At 36.8% G+C, this 20,026-nt stretch overlaps 2 protein-coding genes across 3 annotated transcripts in view; both read left to right on the top strand.

The window, feature by feature from the left end:
• The window catches only part of LOC132176414 (uncharacterized), a 93,536-nt gene extending 85,071 nt beyond the window's left edge, over positions 1-8,465 (top strand). The window contains exons 55-64 of the mRNA XM_059588647.1: positions 92-634; positions 1,157-1,334; positions 1,428-1,570; positions 1,672-1,798; positions 2,348-2,569; positions 3,765-4,121; positions 6,028-6,186; positions 6,295-6,582; positions 6,914-7,171; positions 7,882-8,465. Coding sequence (XP_059444630.1) covers positions 92-634; positions 1,157-1,334; positions 1,428-1,570; positions 1,672-1,798; positions 2,348-2,569; positions 3,765-4,121; positions 6,028-6,186; positions 6,295-6,582; positions 6,914-7,075 — 2,179 coding nt within the window. The 3' untranslated portion in view covers positions 7,076-7,171; positions 7,882-8,465. The remainder of the gene's footprint in view (positions 1-91; positions 635-1,156; positions 1,335-1,427; positions 1,571-1,671; positions 1,799-2,347; positions 2,570-3,764; positions 4,122-6,027; positions 6,187-6,294; positions 6,583-6,913; positions 7,172-7,881) is intronic.
• A 2,771-nt stretch (positions 8,466-11,236) lies between these two features.
• LOC132166985 (hydroxyproline O-galactosyltransferase GALT3) lies at positions 11,237-18,389 on the top strand. 2 transcript variants are annotated; one of them, XM_059577863.1, is made up of 8 exons: positions 11,237-11,530; positions 12,291-13,216; positions 13,575-13,810; positions 13,930-14,208; positions 14,904-15,032; positions 15,234-15,410; positions 15,500-15,607; positions 17,757-18,389. In XM_059577863.1, exons 2-8 carry the CDS (start codon positions 12,445-12,447, stop codon positions 17,961-17,963), a joined length of 1,908 nt encoding a protein of 635 aa, XP_059433846.1. In that variant the 5' UTR covers positions 11,237-11,530; positions 12,291-12,444; the 3' UTR covers positions 17,964-18,389. The 2 variants fall into 2 exon arrangements, with proteins under 2 accessions (XP_059433846.1, XP_059433847.1); XM_059577864.1 differs by having other exon boundaries at positions 11,237-11,525.
• Positions 18,390-20,026: the final 1,637 nt, after the last annotated feature.

Here is a 20,026-nt window from a genome sequence, read left to right on the forward strand (position 1 = left end):
TTTCTCTCTAATTTTTCCTTTTTTCTATTTCTATTATGTGTATGTTGTTTTTGTTCCTGCTTCAGTAGTATAATCAACTTCATACCAACAGGATTGAAAATCGTTCGATGTTTTTACCCATTCGCTTTCGGCAAGTGGATGGTACCATTGATTCGTGGCAGTTTCTTCTACCTAACTCAGCTGCTTCTTTTCTGTGGGAAGATCTTGGTAGAAGACGTTTGTTGGAGCTCCTGGTAGATGGGACTGATCCTTTGAAATCAGAGAAGTATGATATTGATGAAACTTTTGATCACCAACCAATCCATATGGTGGGTGGACCTGCTAAAAAAGCTCTACGTGTTACAATTCTAAAAGAGGAGAAGATGAATGTCATTAAGATCAGTGACTGGATGCCAGAAAATGAGCCTACAGGAATCTCGAGTAGAAGGCATTCATCACTTTTATCACAGCTTTCTGGAAATGACTTTCAACAGCAACAATTAGCATCCATCTCAGATTGTGAATTTCATGTTATTGTTGAGCTGGCTGAGCTTGGAATATCCATTATTGACCATACACCTGAGGAAATATTATACCTGTCGGTGCAGAATCTTCTTCTGGCATATTCAACCGGCTTGGGATCTGGAATCAGTAGGTAGGATTTGCTTTAAATTTAGTAGTTCTTCAATAGCAAAACATCTCAAGAGTTTAGGGTACCTTCAGAGTTCATAAATACACATTAAAAAAAAAACTTCTCTCTGAATATAACTTTTTTATTTATATCTCTTTTGTATACTTGAATTGTAACTGCTAGTAAAAAATACCTGTAAGTAACGCAGTGGATGTACTAGTGGCAAGAAAGATGTGATGGCCTAGATGTTGCTGATGAGCTTTTGTCTTTTAAGCATGAGGTTTAAGTCTTGGTAATTAATTGTAGGTGGTGTATTTTTTCAATTTTTTTTTTCCTTTTCTTTTCTCTGAGCACACTTGCTCTATGATCTTGAAAATTTGAAATGAGACTGGTCACAATTCCTGTTTCCAGCTGACTAATTATCTACTGCCTATGAATGGCCACTTATGTGGGCGGGTTAGGTTATTTAGATGTGCTCTTTTTCTTTCTGGTAATCCAATCATCTGCAATCATTGAACCAATTAATATTCCATATTTTTTTAACAGGTTCAAACTGAGAATGCGTGGAATACAAGTGGATAACCAGTTGCCATTGACTCCAATGCCAGTTCTCTTCAGACCACAAAGAGTTGGGGAGGAGACTGATTATATCTTGAAATTTTCCTTGACAATACAATCAAATGGATCATTAGATCTCTGTGTCTATCCATATATTGGTGTCCATGTGAGCATGTCATTATTCTAAATATCTTGCGGAAATAAAACAATTTGTTTCCTTTATACTTCAATTTTATTTATATTGATTACTTCTAAACAGGGACTTGAAAATTCAGCCTTTTTAATAAACATTCCTGAACCCATCATTTGGCGCCTTCATGAAATGATCCAGCAGGTCAACCTCAAAAGATTGTATGACACACAAACAACTGCTGTTTCAGTTGACCCAATCGTTCAGATTGGGTATGCAAAGGCCTTTCTTCAAACTTGTAATTTGAATTTTGGTTAATCTCTATATTTTGTTGCTTGAAATTGTTCCAATAACATTATCTTTGAAATTTCAGAGTTTTTAACATCTCAGAAGTTCGATTCAAAGTTTCAATGGCAATGTCACCAAGTCAACGACCAAGGGGTGTACTTGGGTTTTGGTCATCCTTGATGACGGCATTGGGGAACACTGAGAATATGCCAGTATGTATTATGAATTCTTTTCTATGATTCTTCTCATATGATTCTTTAGTTCTGAGAAATTTCTTAGATACTGACCTTCAAACTTTCAGGCTGAATCTAAAGTACCACCTTTAATGAGATTTAGAAACAAGAGGCTTACGATGAAAGCCTTATCATTTGATGTGAAAACTAAGAGATGACTCGGTCCAAATTATGTTTTCAGCTAATTATTGCCGCATTTGATCAGTTCAATGTGCTTGTAAGCATGGTTTTTCTGGTGGTGTCAGATTATGGGTTATAATAGTGCATGTAAACTATTTACAGTATGCCTGTCAACCAAGCTTGCCACACCAGTCACCAAATCATAACTGATAAGCTTGATTGGCTGAATCCCAGGCTGTCAATTTCAAAATCTAGGGAGTTACACACGAGAGACTTGTTTTTGACCAAAAAGAAAAGATGTGGAATGGTTCTTGTAATATTGGAACTTACTTTTTCTGGGGGTATTGTACTTTTTTTCTGTTATAATGGAAAATCTTAATATGAGTTTATCTTATATTTTTTTACCAGGTCAGGATAAATCAAAGGTTCCATGAGAACGTGTGCATGCGGCAGAGTTCTATGATTAGTATTGCTATTTCAAACATTCGGAAGGATCTTTTGAGCCAACCTCTTCAACTGCTCTCTGGTGTCGACATATTGGGTAATGCAAGTAGTGCACTTGGACATATGAGTAAAGGTGTGGCTGCCTTATCAATGGATAAGAAGTTCATTCAAAGCCGGCAAAGACAGGTTTGCTAAATATTTTCATATTTATTATTCCTTCCCTCATAATTGCTGCAATTGGCCATTTGGAATTTGTAAGATTTATTGTGTAGATTTATGGACTATATGCTGAGAGGAAAAAAATACATGTGCTAGTTTTAATGTTTGAGCTGCTTTTATGGGATTTTCCATATGTATAGTTTTTCATTTGGAATGAAAAAAATCCAAATATGTAGAACCATCAAAGGAGATTTCTCAAAGGTTTTTTTAGCCTACTCCACACTCATAATGGTTGGCTATATACGTCTACTTTGCGCATTCGTACAGTCTTTAGCCTAATTTACACTAAGTGGATGTAGGAAAACCTCAGAGGTGATTTCTCAAGGTGCCTACTCCACGTGAATAAGAGTAGTCTATATCCAATCTACTTTACCCGTTCCTTCGGTATTGGATATTTTCTTCATCTGTAAAATCATGTGGTCCTCCTGTTAAACGAAGTTGTGCCCTTTTTGACCTTCATCCTCGTCCTTGCAACATGTTCTTGAAACCTTTCATTCTTTCTTATTGGCAGAGTTGCTTTATCTCTCTTTTCTTACACCACGGTTCCCGAAAAAGCTTTCAAAGCTAGGCTGTGACCTTGTTGGCTGTATAGGTGCTTGTAGCTCATACAAGCCAAATGTTTCACAATGCAACCCAGGACAAAGATTGTTGTGGTGTAAAGTATGAGGATAGGGCAGTACAAGAATTAAAAAATGTGATATGTTTATTTTTTACATGTTTACAGCAGGTGGTTGGAAAGCAATAAGCTAAATTTCAAAAGTGAGGACGAGCCTTTAGATTTTAATGAATTGCAAGTAGGCATACTAGGATTGCATTACTTTCACTTATATTATGCTGGATTAACCATATAATCTGGAGTAAAGTTAACCTAATTACGGTTGCTCTTCTTGAGATATGTCCTTGAGCTTATCTTAGAAATTACACAAATTTGGGTTCAATTTGCTAGTGTGTAGATGTTCTGCCGAGTGTCAATATTTGGAATTTTATTTTTTCATTTTGACTTTTTCTTTTTTTAAGTACCTCTATACATTCTCTGGTTTTTGCATAAATTCAGTGCACGATACAGTGTTTCTTTGCTAGTATTTTCCCACTGATTAATCATCTAATGGTCTTTGTATGCTGAATTGTTTATATTTTTTTAATTCTTTACTTTTTCCGATAGGAAAACAAGGGCGTGGAGGACCTTGGTGATGTTATCAGAGAGGGTGGTGGAGCATTAGCCAAAGGCCTGTTCAGAGGCGTTACTGGCATATTAACAAAGCCTCTTGAAGGTGCAAAAACTTCTGGTGTTGAGGGATTTGTTCAGGGTGTTGGAAAAGGAATAATAGGTGCAGCTGCACAACCAGTGAGTGGAGTTTTGGATCTATTGTCAAAAACTACCGAAGGTGCCAATGCTATGAGAATGAAGATAGCGGCTGCTATAACATCTGATGAACAACTCCTCCGCAGGAGACTGCCTCGTGTAATTGGCGGTGATAATTTGCTTCGACCATATGATGAGTATAAAGCACAGGGACAGGTACTAGTTGTTTGGCATGCTACTCATTTACATTAGAATAGCGTTATTACCCTATTTTTTGGATTTGGTGGTGTAGGTTCCAGTTGGATCAGATTACAAGCAAGTGATATGTATTAATTGATATCAAACATTGGATTCTTTAACAAGAATAAAATTCCATTGATTTCCCTGCAAATTTGTGAAACAACACTCACTTCCTTGTTATGACTTCAACCCTGTCCTCTCTCATACAATAATGTCCTTCAAGTCCCTTCCCTCACTAAGACACTATTAATAGACAAAGATTATGCTGACACGACCCACTCTAAAACCTCAAAACCCTCCTACCCAACTGCAACCACAAACATCCAGTGCAAGCTCTGCCTAGATCCAATTGTAACAATTCTTCACCTCTTTGATGAGTAACTTAAAATTTTATTTGTTCCTTGTAAAATATAAACTTTAACTAGTGGATCCAATCGAACTTGGATTAGTACACTTAAAAGTTATAGGAGAAACTTCACTTACCCCCTGAACTTTCATCGCTTTTGCAATCCCCCCAAAGTTTAAAACCCTCAATTTAGTGTATCAACCTTTAAAAAATTTGCAATCTCGCTCCTCCGTTAGGACTTTCTATTAAATCCTAAGGGAGGGGGTGGGAAATTCCCAAAATACCCGTGTTTTCTTTTAAAAAAATTAATTGTAATTTAATGCTAATTTAGTAATTTCATTAAGTTTACAAGGGTATTATGGTCATTTCACCCTTTCACCATCTAATTTAACCCTAAATCCTAACAGGAGGGGTAAGATTGCAAATTTTTGAAAGCTCGATATAGTAAATTGAAAGTTGTTGAACTTTGAGAGAGAGATTGCAAAAGGGATAAAAGTTCAAGAGGGTTAAGTGAAATTTCTCCAAAGTTATATAATTAATTTTCCCGGGGCACCATCAGATCCTACTTATTTTGTGCGCGTGTGTGTTTTTTTTTGGGGGGGTGGGGGGGCCGTGGGGTGTAATTTAGTGATTTTTTTTTCCTGACTAAATGAAATAATTTTTAGTTTCTCCCCCCGGCCCACCCCTTGGAGAAAATGAAAGATTGTCAAAAGAATGAGCTAACATGATTTTCTATCTTCCTTCAAGGTATAGTATAACAGTTTTTTTTAGCTAATTGCTGAGACATTACACTCAAGTCGGTTTATTTTGTTTTTTTAATATCCCCATTGTTAAGATATCTGAAGAAGGAATCTTTGTAATTATATGTTAATTTTTTTTATTAAAAGAAAAAGTGAAAATGGACTGAGTTTTGAGAGCTGGCTCTTCATGCGAACATACTTGAGGTTGTATCTTTTCTAGACCACTTCTCTCAGGAACCTGTTGACAAGATTAAAGTTGGTTAGTTAGCTTTTTTGGTAGAATTATCCTGTTTTCTTAAAGATCTTTTAATAGTGGTAATTATGTACTTATCATTTATTCCCTGGTTTGCGAGCATATACTGTGATAACTGTGAACTTAGGAACTCGGGTAAGCTGCATTTTCACTCTGTATGATTCTCTTGTAATGTGACAATAAAAAAGGTCATTGTAGTCAACAGCTTAGGAGTATATGCTTGCATGTTCTTCATGTCACTACCGCAAAAAGGTTGTTGCATGTTTTTCATGTCACTACCATACTATCTTGTGGGAAGTCTTGAGGTGTCACTACCTTTTTTTTATTATACAATATTGTGCAGAAATGTAGTTTTATCTAATTTTCACTATTTGTCATCTTCAACAGCTCCTTTTTGTCAAAAAAAATTTTCATGCCAATGTCTTCTCTAGCGATATGCGACAACTGCATATCTAACCACGAATCGTGTTGATAGCCTATATAAAGTGTTAGGTTGCATCTGACTATGATCCTGAATCTATTTGTGTTGTTTTCATTGTGAAGGTTATATTGCAGCTGGCAGAGTCTGGTTCATTTTTTGGTCAGGTTGATCTATTTAAAGTACGAGGAAAGTTTGCCTTGTCAGATGCTTATGAAGATCACTTTTTACTCCCAAAAGGGAAAATCTTGGTTGTCACCCACCGTAGGGTTATGTTGTTGCAAGTAAGTTGGCCTCAGTACAAAAATTTTATGGTGCTACCTCGCTACCATCTTTTGCCACACCCAGGGACACTAAAAAAATGAAATTCTCTTCTTTTTTTCCATGTACAGCAACCCTCCAACGTCATTGCTCAGAGGAAGTTCAGCCCGGCAAGGGATCCATGTTCAGTACTGTGGGATGTACTGTGGGATGACCTGGTGACGATGGAATTGACACATGGAAAGAAAGACCATCAAAATCCTCCACCTTCACGGCTCATTCTTTATTTACACGCTAGATCAACAGAGTCAAAAGAACAAGTTCGTGTTATAAAATGCAGCCCTGAAACCAAGCAGGCTCTTGAAGTTTACACTTCAATTGAGCAAGCAATGAACACTTACGGGTCCAACCTTTCAAAGGTTGGTTTCTGATGCCATATGTTATTCTACTTATGTAAACTTTAGTTGGTAAAAGAGTATGTGATACTTTGGTCCAGGTCTGCAGTTTCCTTCTATTAAATTGAATTTTAAAGCCTATATCGTGCCTATTTATTTGAGGTTTGGACAAGATGTGAATTTCTGATATAGATGTGTGCCTTTCATAATTTCATTAATGTTTTCTCTAGTACATCAATTATAGGAACTTGTAGACCACATAACATATCCCTAGACATGTATTAGTGACATTCTAAAAAAGGAAATTTTGACGTTTTCCTGCCTAATTATAACTTATTTTTACTATGTTATTCAGGAAATGCTAAAAAGGAAAGTGACAAAACCGTATTCACCAATTGCTGATGGTTCCAGTACTGAAGTCGCTTGGAAAGAAGGCATTTGCACCTGGTCTCCCCAACAGGTTCCTGGGTCAGTTCTGCTAAGTTCAACTTTCGGTAGCAGCACTGATCAAATTTAAAAGTCAGTGCCCTTGAGGAAATATCATCCATGGCTTTCTGCTCTCGTCTGGTCATAAGAACCAACAATTATTGTATTTTCCCGTACTGTTTGAAAGGTATTACCTGTCATTTTTAATTTATGATTGTGATTACAGATTTCTTTTTTCCTTCAATGTTTTGCATGTGTGTGCCAGGTTAGGAGCTTTAGTAGATTGTGGCCCATCTTCAGCTTCTGCCTCAAAAGAAAAAAGAATAAATACATAAAATATGCAAATTCTTGGAATGTTAGTGATTATTTGATTAATTTGAGCTAGTAAGTGAAGCTTCATAGAGTTCAGAAAACACAAAGTAATAATGCTAATAACGACCCCAACTATATGTAATGATCAACTAATCTTTATATCACCCCTTGCTTTTGGTACAATAAATCTGTGGATCTAATAGTTAGAGATAGGAGAAGGCTGTGGGCCTTGCATTTTGGTTTTTTAATGTTGACCATTATTATGACCACTTTTTCATCTTTTCTAAGTGAAAAATTAGCATCAACGGAGCAAACATGGATAAGATAGATGGATTACACTATAGAAGAGTTGATCCATAGGCCATTGGACCTAATGGCATCTCCTATCCCATAAGCAAAGAATCGTCATTGCTGGTGCCTGAGTTGTAGATACCCATAATAAGAAATAAAATCTTTCTTTTTGGTTCCCTTTTTTGTTGCGGAATATTTCTTCCTGTGTGTGCAATCCACCATTTGGTGGGTAGAGTAATTTCCATATTTAAATTGTGTTAGCCTCACCTCGTGCAATCTTGTGGACCACTGCAGGTGCTAAAGATTTGCTGAAGCCAATTGCATAGACCCTTGCCAATGGCCTTTGTAGAGGTTCCAAATAGAATGGCTGCAATACATGTTACTGATATGTTTGTAGTGTACAGTAAGTACCTCCTGCAATTGGTTCTCAGCGGCTTAGAAAAATGTACAGCTTTTAATATCCTTTTATATTTGTATAGCATGTCTTGTATATGTGAGATGTGAGATTAGAGAAGGAAGCCAATTAATTGGCCTTTAGAAAATTGGTTCAAGGCCCTTAATTTACTGATCAGCAAGGAAATCCCAATAGTTATGCCTATTTTGTTTTCAAATAATTTCCTTTTCATTGATCAAGAGCTGTATTTCCCTTGCCTTAAACCTTTTGAGGCATCCTCTTTCTAAGCTAAGAAGAATACATATATTTGCTCGATTGTTCTCTACTTTCACACTCGCTGGGTTGATTCGAGTATAATTCATTTTCCTCTTCTATAGAAAGGTTGTTAAGTGCCCTTTTTCTCAATGTCCTGCTCTGTAATGATTGATTACTCTTCCCCCTAGTTCTTGATTTATTTAGAAGGATCAGCTTTTTCTTTTTCTTTTTTCGAGAACTACAGAATATCTATGCATACAAAGCACATAGTATCAACTCAAGATTTGCTTGTGTTTGAAGACCGTCTGCCGTCTCATTTTTCGATTACTGGTAGTTGTTTCATCTTAAAAGAGAATCCCTCGAGTGATTCAATATCCTATAACTCGCAAAGAGTTCTCTAAATGCGTCTGATAGTTCTATTTGGTTGAGTACCACCGGCATTGGTACGTTGAATTTACCGATCAGCCTTTAAGTCATAAACTAGATTCAACTTCAGAGTAATTAATTGTTTCAAGCATTGTTATGCTTATTTATTCACGTATAGGTTATGAGATGCTTATGAATCACACACCCATGCACCATTTAGTGTTGGTTGAGTCAAGCCCGACTAGTTGGCATAATGCTTTGTAATAAGCCCCAAAGTAACCCATGTCATACTTATGTAAAAGCTTGAACAACCTTCAACAAAGGGTGCATGTACTCGAAATCGACACAGGTATGCAAGTAGAGAATACTTAATGGCGTCAAACACCCTCACTTCGTTTAGAATCAACTGGCCACTGTTCCCCTTTTTATTTGTTGAGGTTTTTGTAATTAAGCATTAATCAAATATTTTTCAAATATCAAAATATCTAAACACTCCCTTCTCTCTCCTGAAGCCTCCATTTTCGGCCAAGCTTGAGGAGGAGGGAAAACCTCCTGGTTGCCCTCCTCCTCCCTCTTTTTGCAACATCCAACATCTCTTCCTTCTGAGTTTCTCTCTTCTTGAGTTTCTAGATCTACCTATCGTCTTTGACGATTTACCCTTGACCCTCAAAAAATTGCAGCAGCAATGGATCGCCTCCCCTCGCTTCCACCATGCCATGGAATGTCTTCTTCATCGCTCCACCAGCCGGATCTGTGTAGGCTTGAAGAGTGGCTTTTTCATAGTCTGATCTACTTCTGTCCATCAGCTCCAGCCAAACACGCGCCTATCCTCCACCTTCACCGGCGTTCCAGCTCTTCGGCGAACTCCTCTGCGACTCCTTTTGACCACCACGTGTTGGGGTGTGGTCCACACGCTCCTGCATGTGGATCTAACGCGCCGTGCAGTGGCCGCCGAAGCCTCCCTCTGTTGCAGCTGTTGTGTTTTGAGTTTTTTTCTGTTACTTTGTGTAACTTTCTGTAATTTTCTTTGGCTCTGTTGCTTAGTTTTTATCTCGATGTGTTTGGTCTTCAAACTCTTTGTCTGTGGAGTGGATCTTTTTTCATTTTCTTTCTGGTTTCCTTTTGGAAACCTTTTTTCTACAGTTACTTCTCATCTAAATCTTCATGGCTTTATAGGAAGCCTGTTTAGATGTTTGATAGGGGTTTTAGAATTCCCGATAGTAGTATCCATCACCAATATGTGCCGCAGCAAGGGTTTTTTTTGGCTGCATTCGCATCTTTCTTTTCCGTTTCTGATCTCATTCCTGTTTTTTTGAGATCTGGCCAGTTGAGATTTTAGCTAGCTTGTTTGTTTTCTTTTCTGTTCTCCTTGTATTCCTCTTTGTTTGAATGAATGTTGGTTTGTTACAACAACAACAAAAAAGTGTGAATCAAATAAATCAGAATTCAATCTATTGTCATTTCATGATTTCGTAAAATGGTAGGATTTTTCTGATTTAAATAAAACAAGTTTTTTACATGAAGAAGCTTTGATTCTAGTTGAGATCGATGGTTGAAATCGATTTGACACTAAGAGTTATTCATCCTTTAAATTAAGAGAAGTATTACATATACTTTCAAGTACTCATTCTCGGACGTGGCTTATATAAAATTACAAATAATAATACATGCACCATCCAATAGTGGTTTTCGAGATAATCCTCATCCCCTTTATCAGGAATGATGATGCTGCAATTTCAAAATGCAAATGTAAAGATAAGGATAAATATGATGAGAAAGTACAAATGTAAAAATAAGGTTAAATATGATGAGTTGAAGATGGCAGAATAGTTTGAATTTGAAAAGTTATCCAAGTTATCTTTTGTAAATGCTCCGGCTTCTGTTCCTTCTTATCCTAAGGACCCAAGGGCCCCAATAAAAATCATTTGGTTGACACCGTGTTATCTCTATTTGATAAGGATCTTTTATAGATTTTGGTATCTCAAATGAGTAGCATGAACTCAAAAACTTACATAAGAAAATGGTTAAACTTCTTTATTTTTTGTCTCTTAGGGTTTATTTTTTATTCCAGTAGGTACATTTGATTTGCCTAAAGACGGAGATGGTACCTCCTTTAAAATTTCGTCCAAAATTTGATGGAACACTAAATCAGCACCAATAAGGAACTTACATGTGTCTCAATAATTATTTTTTTAAAAAAAAATTAAAAACATTAAAAATTATATTTAATTAATTTATTAAAAAAAATTTAATGTTTTTAATTAAACATTAAAAATTATCTTTTAATGTTTTTAATTTTTTAAAATATATTTTTTTAAAAAAATTAATTATAAGGATAAGTGTCAATTCCTTATTAGTGCTGATGTGGCATTCCGTCAAATTTTGGACAAAATTTTGACAAGATACCATTTCCTTCTTTAGGCAAACCAAACGTACCTCCTGTAACAAGAAGTAAACCTAAGAAACAAAAAATAAAGAAGTTAAATGCAGAAAAAATAAGGTATTTAACCCTTAAGAAAATATAGAAAATATACCTAACAAAATAAGTGCCACGTGTTGCACTGTTATCAGAGGTTGCTGCGTTTTGTAGTCATGGAAGGCCACTGAAGTTTCTTCTGCTCCAACTTCCGACAAAACATAATCAATTGCTAAAGACATGGATGTGACAAGCCAACCATCAAAACGACAGCGTTTCTTTTCACTCCCACCTACACGACCTTCACGAGCACATTTCTGAAGAAAGAACAAGTTGAAAGCAGGCTTGAAGCTGTAATGGTTGCCCCTCAAGGTCCCCAGTTCCAGAAACCTTAAGCTTAAAATTCAGAGAAACAAAGAGCTCAGTCTAGTTGGGTTTTGGTGCTCTGCTTCAGATTTGAGATCCTCAAGCTCTTTATTCTTACACACTGGAGGATCCATCATCCATGTATGGTATGCATCATGGTTCTATATCTTTCTGACGGCTTTTTTAAAGTTTTCCACTTATATATAATGTACTTGTAGTGATTGCGCTGTTTTTGGCTGACATTGCTAAGTTTAGAGACTTTTGAAAAAGATTCATAGTTGATAATGTACTTTTATTGAAAAACATATTATACAGAAGATTGTTAAGCAATTAGTGATGCAGTTGGATGATTGATTTGTTTGATCTGGGCCGTTCAAATGGTTGACTATCTTATGTTTGACACTGTGTTAAATGTTAATGCTTCTGCTTACATTTAAGGAAAGTTGGCAAACGTTGATCCATGGGGTTAGTTTCTTCTTACTTTTATAAAGCTAAGCCACTGTGTGGTTGTTGAGAACACAAAAGGAAAAGAAAGTAAATTTTGGGTTCTTTACTTTCGTTTATGTTTTCAGTCGAATACTTGAATTCAACTCAACTAATTGAAGTAGCTTTATGGGATTTAGTTGAGGAAAATTTGTGTCTTGGGTCGTTAATAGTAAATTTTAAGATCCAAATTAGGATATCTTTCCCTTTTTTTACACTTCACTCTGCAATAAAACTGAGCTAGGTTGGTCTTAATTTTGCATTTTGTTTTTATTTTTTCCTTTTTAGTTTGATTGGTAACATTTGATCCTAAGACCTAACCCAGGCCCATCAAAGCCTTTTACCACCTGAGCCAAGGCCTTGGAACTTCTGTTTTTGCAAGCTATTGATTGTTTTGTTTTGACATTTGAAACTGTCTTACAGCTCCCTTATGATCTGGAGTATATGATGATGACAGAAGATGACAACGCAAGAACTGGGTTACATACTTATTCACAATTTTTCCTTATGAAATGGATAAAAGAAGAGTTGTATGGTTTTTCTGCCTCATGTTTAATTTAGCATAAGTTTGTTGAAAATGAAGAAGTGGTCTGGAGGAGCGTTTATCATGGCTCTTGCTATGATCATGTTTCTGGGTTACAGTTTTATGGGAATCCGGCCTCAGAAGCAGTCTGCATATAGTTTCTTTAGAAACCATCCGGCCAATGATTCTCGTACAAAGGGCAGTGACTTCGTTAAGACTTCTAAAATGGAAGTGAAAAAAACATCAAAGCCATCAAAAAAGCCCCCTCTTATAAATATCGATGGGCTCGGTGATCTGTATGCTTCCAAAAGAATTTCTGAGGAAGAGTCGAAGGCCTTGCTTGTGTGGGCTCACATGCGTATGCTACTGTCGAGGTCTGACGCTCTGCCTGAAACAGCTGAGGGGGTTAAAGAAGCTTCCATAGCATGGAAAGAATTATTCTCCACAATTGAGAAGGAAAAAGCCTCCAAGTTTAGCAATAGTAACAACACTGAAGATAAGAATTGCCCTTACTCCGTAAGTACACTCGATAATACAGCACCGCATAGTGGAGTCATTCTTGAGCTCCCTTGTGGTCTAATTGAAGATTCTTCCATTACCTTAGTTGGCATTCCTGATGGGCGCTCTCGAAACTTTCAAATTGAACTTGTAGGCTCACAACTTTCTGGGGAGCCAACACCTCCTATTATCTTACATTATAATGTCAGTTTGCCTGGAGATAATATGACGGAGGAACCATTTATAGTTCAGAATACATGGACAAGTGAAGCTGAGTGGGGCACAGAGGAACGATGTCCTGCTCATGGGTCTGCCTACAATGTCAATGGTATGTTTCATAATAATTTTTTGTGGACCAGATTTGCATCCTGTGAGAGTATGGATAATGCAGTGTGACTAGTGCAAACCAATTTGCTTGCATCTTTTGCATGCACTCTGAACTGTATTTTAGATTTTATTGGTGACTTAGCCATACTCTCAGCATTTAATTTGGCAGATAACAAATATGTAAGTCACATTGGAAGACTTATTCATCTCATGTATTTCCCATTGTTGTATAATCTTTAGTCAGCATATTTTCAGTACTGATTGATCTTGTTCTTTAGCTCCTTTTTATTTCTTTGTTTAACAACTTGGAAGAATGGTTCTTGCAATTAATATCTAACATGTCTTGGCAAACTTTGCAGTTGATGGACTTGTTCTTTGCAATGAACAAATTGTTAGGAGCACTGTGGAAGAGAATGTAAATGTGAGTCATCCTAGTAATGACACATTGACCAATGTTCCCAGGGGAAGTGCCCATGGAAGCGCTAGTTTCCCATTTGTTGAAGGGAACCCTTTCACTGCCACATTGTGGGTTGGTCTAGAGGGGTTTCATATGACCGTGAGTGGAAGACATGAAACTTCTTTTGCATATAGGGAGGTAAGGTGTGAGATTACTTATATGAGACTTAGTAAAATGAGAAGCTGGGTAATACTTTGAAATTATGCATTTTTATAGGAGTGATCACTCTACCATGGATGCAATTTCTACCAATGCAGAAACTTGAACCATGGTCAGTTAGCAGAGTGAAAGTGGCAGGTGGTTTGGATCTCTTATCTGCCTTAGCTAAAGGCTTGCCTGTTTCTGAAGATAATGATTTAGTTGTTGATCTAGAGCACCTCAAAGCTCCATCAGTTTCCAGGAAAAGACTTGTAATGTTGGTTGGGGTTTTCTCTACCGGAAATAATTTTGAGCGTCGAATGGCGCTGAGGAGGTCTTGGATGCAATATGAGGCTGTACGTTCTGGGGCTGTAGCTGTCCGCTTTTTCATAGGCCTTGTAAGTGATAAAACACAGACTGGGTGGAGTTACTTTGTTCTTATCAAGATAGTTTTCATGCTATTGCATTTGCTCTGGCCTTCCCCAGTGGAAAATCTCAGGCTGTAATCCTCTTTTTCAAGTTATCTTGCTTGTCTGTTGAAGGAGGCTTTAGGTGTAATAATCATAAGTTATCATTTATCGGTGTTGGGCTTAGTTTTGTTAAATTGTCTGCATAATGTGTTAGTGGTTTCTATTGCCTGAAATTTTCAACCTTGTATTACTTTGCTAGGCAGACTGCATAGCTGAGTCAATTTCTAGAACCTTGTATTTTGTCGTTGTGTAGCTATGACTGACTTAATTAGGGTTATTCAATGGCAATTCCTTTCTTACAATTTTCCTTTGGGTGAGGTGGGCAGTGGGATTTTTGTGTTGATGGTGTGCCTTATTGGGAGATCTATGCTAAGATGTATCCCGCAGGACCAAGTCCATCTAGTCAGCCCTGCTTGATATGATGTTCATAATATGTTATTCTAGCATATATCTGTATCCCAATATTCTTATTGTTATGAATCTGGAAAAGAATGAAACAAAAACTGCTATACTGTAATACACTCTCTGGTTTTGAAGATGGGCTTTGTGGTTGTGCTATCTATCCATAATGTCACTTCATCAGAAAAATGGTGTGGTAACTTTGATATCTTTCTTACGTGCAGCACAAGAACAACCAGGTCAATTTTGAGCTATGGAAAGAAGCTCAAGCATATGGGGATGTCCAGTTGATGCCCTTTGTTGACTTTTACAGCTTGATTGCTTTGAAAACAGTCGCAATTTGCATCTTGGGGGTAAGTTAAGCATATTCGAAGATTGGAGAGAGAAAATAATGAGATTGCTGCCAGCTATTTCTGCAAGCAAAATTATTCTCATAAAGTTTCCCCGATCTCTTTGCTTATTACTTTGCAGAATTTTGTTTTCCTTAATTGCAGATTGGAAAAGGTAAACTTCATAATTGAATTTTCAAAAAATCTTATTTTCTATTTATGCAGACCAAAATCCTCCCTGCCAAATATATCATGAAAACAGATGATGATGCTTTTGTTAGAATTGATGAAGTTCTCTCAAGCCTCAAGGGAAAGGCATCTAATGGCCTATTGTATGGTCTTATTTCTTTCGAATCAGCTCCACATAGGGATAAAGAAAGCAAATGGTATATTAGTACTGAGGTATCCATCTGAATCAAAACCACACTTTTAAATGAATGATATTTTGCTCTTTGACTTGACTTTGATATTTTATTTATTTATTTTTTAAGGAATGGCCTCATGCTTCTTACCCACCATGGGCCCATGGTCCAGGATATATTATCTCTCGGGACATTGCGAAATTCATTGTCCGTGGCCACCAGGAAATAGATCTCAAGGTAAAATTTACTTGCTAACTGCAAAGCAACTCCTAACATATAATTTGTTTAGGATCTGTTTGGGTTGTTTAGAACATGCGTACAATTACTTCATAAATAGTTAAAATTGCTCCTTACCCAGAAAAAAAAAAAGAGAGGGTAATTGTATCATAAGTCCCTAAGTCAACCCTTCAAAATTTAAAACTCCTTAGGTTTTTTTTTTTTTTTCTTTCAAAAATTTACTTCCTGGGTCAATGGAAATGCCAATAAAATTCCTGCCGTCAAATTTTTTTAACTTTCATTAATGTCACATCAGCATAATAATTTTTATATTAATTTAATTTAAAAGTTAAATATAAAAATAATAAAATTAAAAAAAAATAAAAAATAAAAAATTGAAGGTCCACCCACCCCTGGCCAAAATAGTTATAATCAGCTTCGATCATTTGGGGAAATAATCATCACTTCTATCTTTCACAAATTACAAAATCATTTCAAGCAGGATTCGAAAAAAATTTGTACATTCAAAAACTCAAAAGAACTCAAATTGACGACGAAGAATGGATCAGATCCAAGGGGTGTAAACATTTTGAACGAAAGAAAGAAAGGAATTGGAATTCAAGCAGAAAGAGAGAGATGGGTTTTGATGATAAAGGTGTTGTCCCCGTTGGGTGTTTTCAGGGTTATGTGTGGGTTTGGGATTTGACTGAGAAGGGTGGAGGAAGGAAAATCAGAGCCGGCGAGAGCGGTGGGGTGGGGTTTCAAGGAAGATGGGTTTGGTCATTGGTGGTCTTCAAGTCTTGCCTTTATACTGAGCGAGAAACCCATTATATCATGCAGATTGTGAGAATATTATTACAGTTTAGGCAGCCCTTGATCGATGGGTATACAATTGATATAAACGCCAAGAATTCAGAGGGTTTTACAGCGTTTGATGTGTTCCAAGGGGACAACAAACGGATGAAGATAATACTCCGCAATGCCAGATGGCTTAATATCATGCATAGTTCGAGATTTACATCTCATAGCCGGCGAGAGTGGTGGGGTGGGGTTTCAAGGAAGATGGGTGTGGTCATTGGTGGTCTTCAAGTCTTGCCTCGGATTTGATCCATTCTTCGTCGTCAATTTGCGAATCCATTCTTTAAAAAACATAATTCGCAAATCATTCGTCATCAAAATTTTTTCGAATCCTGCTTTAAATGATTCTTTCCAAAGGGTTTCTCACTCAGTACAAAGGCAAGACTTGAAGACCACCAATGACCAAACCCATCGTCCTTGAAATTTTTTGAATCCTGCCATCAAATTTTTTCGAATCGTGCTTTAAAATTCTTCGAATCCTGTTTTGAATGTTTTTTGTAATTTATGAGAGATGAAAGTGATGATTGAAGCTGATTAAACTGTGCGATTTTTCTCTTTTGAGAAACCAGGCCAAATGTTCTGGCCAAGGGTGGCCGGAAGCCCTGGGGTGGGTTCCGGCCACCCCAAAAGGTTTGGGTGGCCAGGATTGGCTTCCGGCTACCCCTTCAAAAAAAGTTTAATTTTTATTATTTTATTATTTTTATATTTAATTTTTAAATTAAATTAATACAAAAATTATTATAATGACATAGCATTAACGGAAGTTAAGAAAATTTGACGGCAGAGATTTTATTGGCATTTCCATTGACCCAAATTTTCGAAAAAAAAAACTTAGGGAGTTTTAAATTTTGGAGGGTTGACTCAAGAACTTATGATACAATTACCAAAAAAAAAAAAAAAGTAGAGAGAGAGAGAGAGAGAGAGGGAAGAATAACAAATCTCATCTGTGTTGACAAGTCTTGAACTTCCTTGCAAGGACTGCTCAAGTCTGTAGATTCATTTAGGCTATCCATACGTGCCCAATGATTCAAACTTTTCCAAACAATGTGTAGTAGTAACAGAGGAAATAGTCAGCCAGATAAAGGGGCACTTGCACAAAGGGAAGCTGCGCTAGTTAGTTTCCAACATAATCAGGATATCACTGTTTGAGCTTTTCTACGTCGAAGAATCCTTTGAGTCATCAGTGTCAACATGATGCATGTCTCTCAGGAATTACCAAAATTGCCATAGAAGCCGTATTTTAGCTTCCTAACCCCTTCTTTCAGTTATGGCAATTTCTTCTTCTTGAAACTCTTCATTACACTCTTTTCAGCTTTTTAAACTAGAAGATGTTGCAATGGGCATATGGATTGAACAATTCAAGAAAAGTGGTCAAGTAGTGCATTACATCAACGATGAGAGGTTTTACAATGCTGGGTGCGAATCAAATTATGTTCTTGCACATTATCAAGGCCCGAGGAAAGTGTTATGCCTGTGGGAAATGCTGCAGAAAGAGCACAAGGCCATTTGCTGCGAGTAAATATCAACCTTACTGACAAATTAAACCCCTGATGAGCTCGAATCCTTCTATGTGAGAACCAAGTGAAAAGCAATCTGGCAACAGGAATTTGAATTGCAGTTCATGCAACTGTTGATATTCTTTGGTGCAAAAAGGATGGGGCCAAGTTCGTCCTCTTCTCTTTCTTTTACAGATATTCTATTCCTTTTTTTTTTTTTTTTTTTTTTTTTGTGATTTTGTCTCAAATTATTTGTTCATTTGTGCGGATTGTTTTTGGCTGTTGTGAAGAGGTCAATGTTTAGTATCTGAGAGGCTGTTGTTGATTTACAAAAGCAAGTTGAAGAGCTTTTTGTTTGACCTCTTTGGGTCTATTTTTGTAAAAAAACGGTAGCCTTTGGATCTTTTGTTCTTTTTTCCTTCAGAAAGCACAACGTAGTGGATTCACTTTCCAATTCTAATAATCATGGAACATTGAAGGGACACAAATTCCACAACATCTTACACTTGGCCTTCAAGCCAAGCTAAAACCTTTTGAGTGGTTGGTTTGATCCGTGAAATATGCACCACCCAGGCCTATGAATAATAATCTCTTCTCATATATTTATGCTCATTTTCCATCCATAAATGTGAATAAAGATTGCATGGTGGGTCTCATTCTCTCATACTCTGCTTTTCCCTGATGTGATGGGTCCAAAGCATCTCCATTGTGTTCCATCAATATTGATGACAGTTGAAGCCAACCAACCCACGTTGGCCTGCACTAACAATTTGGCATTTTTCAAGTGCAAGACCGAAGGCAAGATTTGTTGTACGTGATTCTTATGCAGACACGTACACAAAACAAATTGTACACGGATTCCCCCTGCAATTGGATTACCTATCCGAAGAAGATTTATTCAGAATTCTTTGTAACTGCCTGTCTTTTGCAATCAGACAAGCTAATTGTAAGAAGCTTCCGCCTGAGCACCTACTCAAACAGGCGGCCAAATCAAAAGTCTCGCCATTGTAGGAAATTTCTTGCAATCTAGATGGAGGATCCCGATCCAACTGTAGACATATGAATATGACAACGGGGCAACAGCTTAACTTGAAAAGATCAGGAACCTTCCAGCCAATAAACATTAAAAACCGGACAAGCAGGGTTGGGATACTAAAACGTGGCCTTATTTTCTGCCATGGAGACTAAAATTTCACGTGTGTTTTAGATCTAGAAGCATCACCAAGACGCCAACAACCCTACAATATTAATTTATTGCACTAAAAAGTCACAGCTGTTCTTCAAAATGCTCATATAAAATTACATAGGCGTGATAAATGCGTCTACTATTAATGTTCCAACCAAACCAAACCCCACACGAAAAGTGGCTTATCATCACATTCTCATTTGCAATATATATGCTAAAGTCAGCCTCTTGATGGGTAGCGGGTTAACGTGTCGCTTAAGCTACTTTCTTTAAACTTGTTTGTTTCTATGGTATACCTTTCTTTAAACTTATACAGTAGAAAGGCAAAGGAAAAGGAAAGAGGGCTTGTGAGGGAAGCTGTCATTATTGGTTTTTGGCTTTAAAGAAATGAATTGGATGGGGTTTGTGTTTTGGTTCACACGAAGTGGCCGAGAGGCCTCATTTGGATCCGACAGCAGCCACTCAATAAATCCCACTAAATCAACCCACGTACGCAACCCCAGTTTTGACTAAGCATGGCACTATGAATGGTCCTAAATCATTGGTATTCAATGAAAATGACTCTTTTGGTAAAAAAACAAAACAAAATAAAATTGGATGACTCAAATCTCAACTGAAGAAACAAACCATAAATATTATAATATATTTTAAAATGGACGGAATTTTTTTCTAAACTAGGTTGGATGAATTTCTTTCGACTTAGTCTATAAAAATGACGTGTCTTTTTTAATAAATTTTATTTCAACTTTATTCGTATTATTAAAAAAAATATATGTACATATCACATGTTTAAATTAAACATATCATTTTTAAATATTAAGTTAAAAAAATTCTACCTGTACTTTTAAAATAAATATGCATTCACCGTCCATATCCTTGGTCTTCAATGAAAGTGACCCT

The sequence above is a fragment of the Corylus avellana genome, chromosome ca1 (assembly GCF_901000735.1).
Source record: "Corylus avellana chromosome ca1, CavTom2PMs-1.0".
Classification (NCBI taxonomy): domain Eukaryota; kingdom Viridiplantae; phylum Streptophyta; class Magnoliopsida; order Fagales; family Betulaceae; genus Corylus; species Corylus avellana.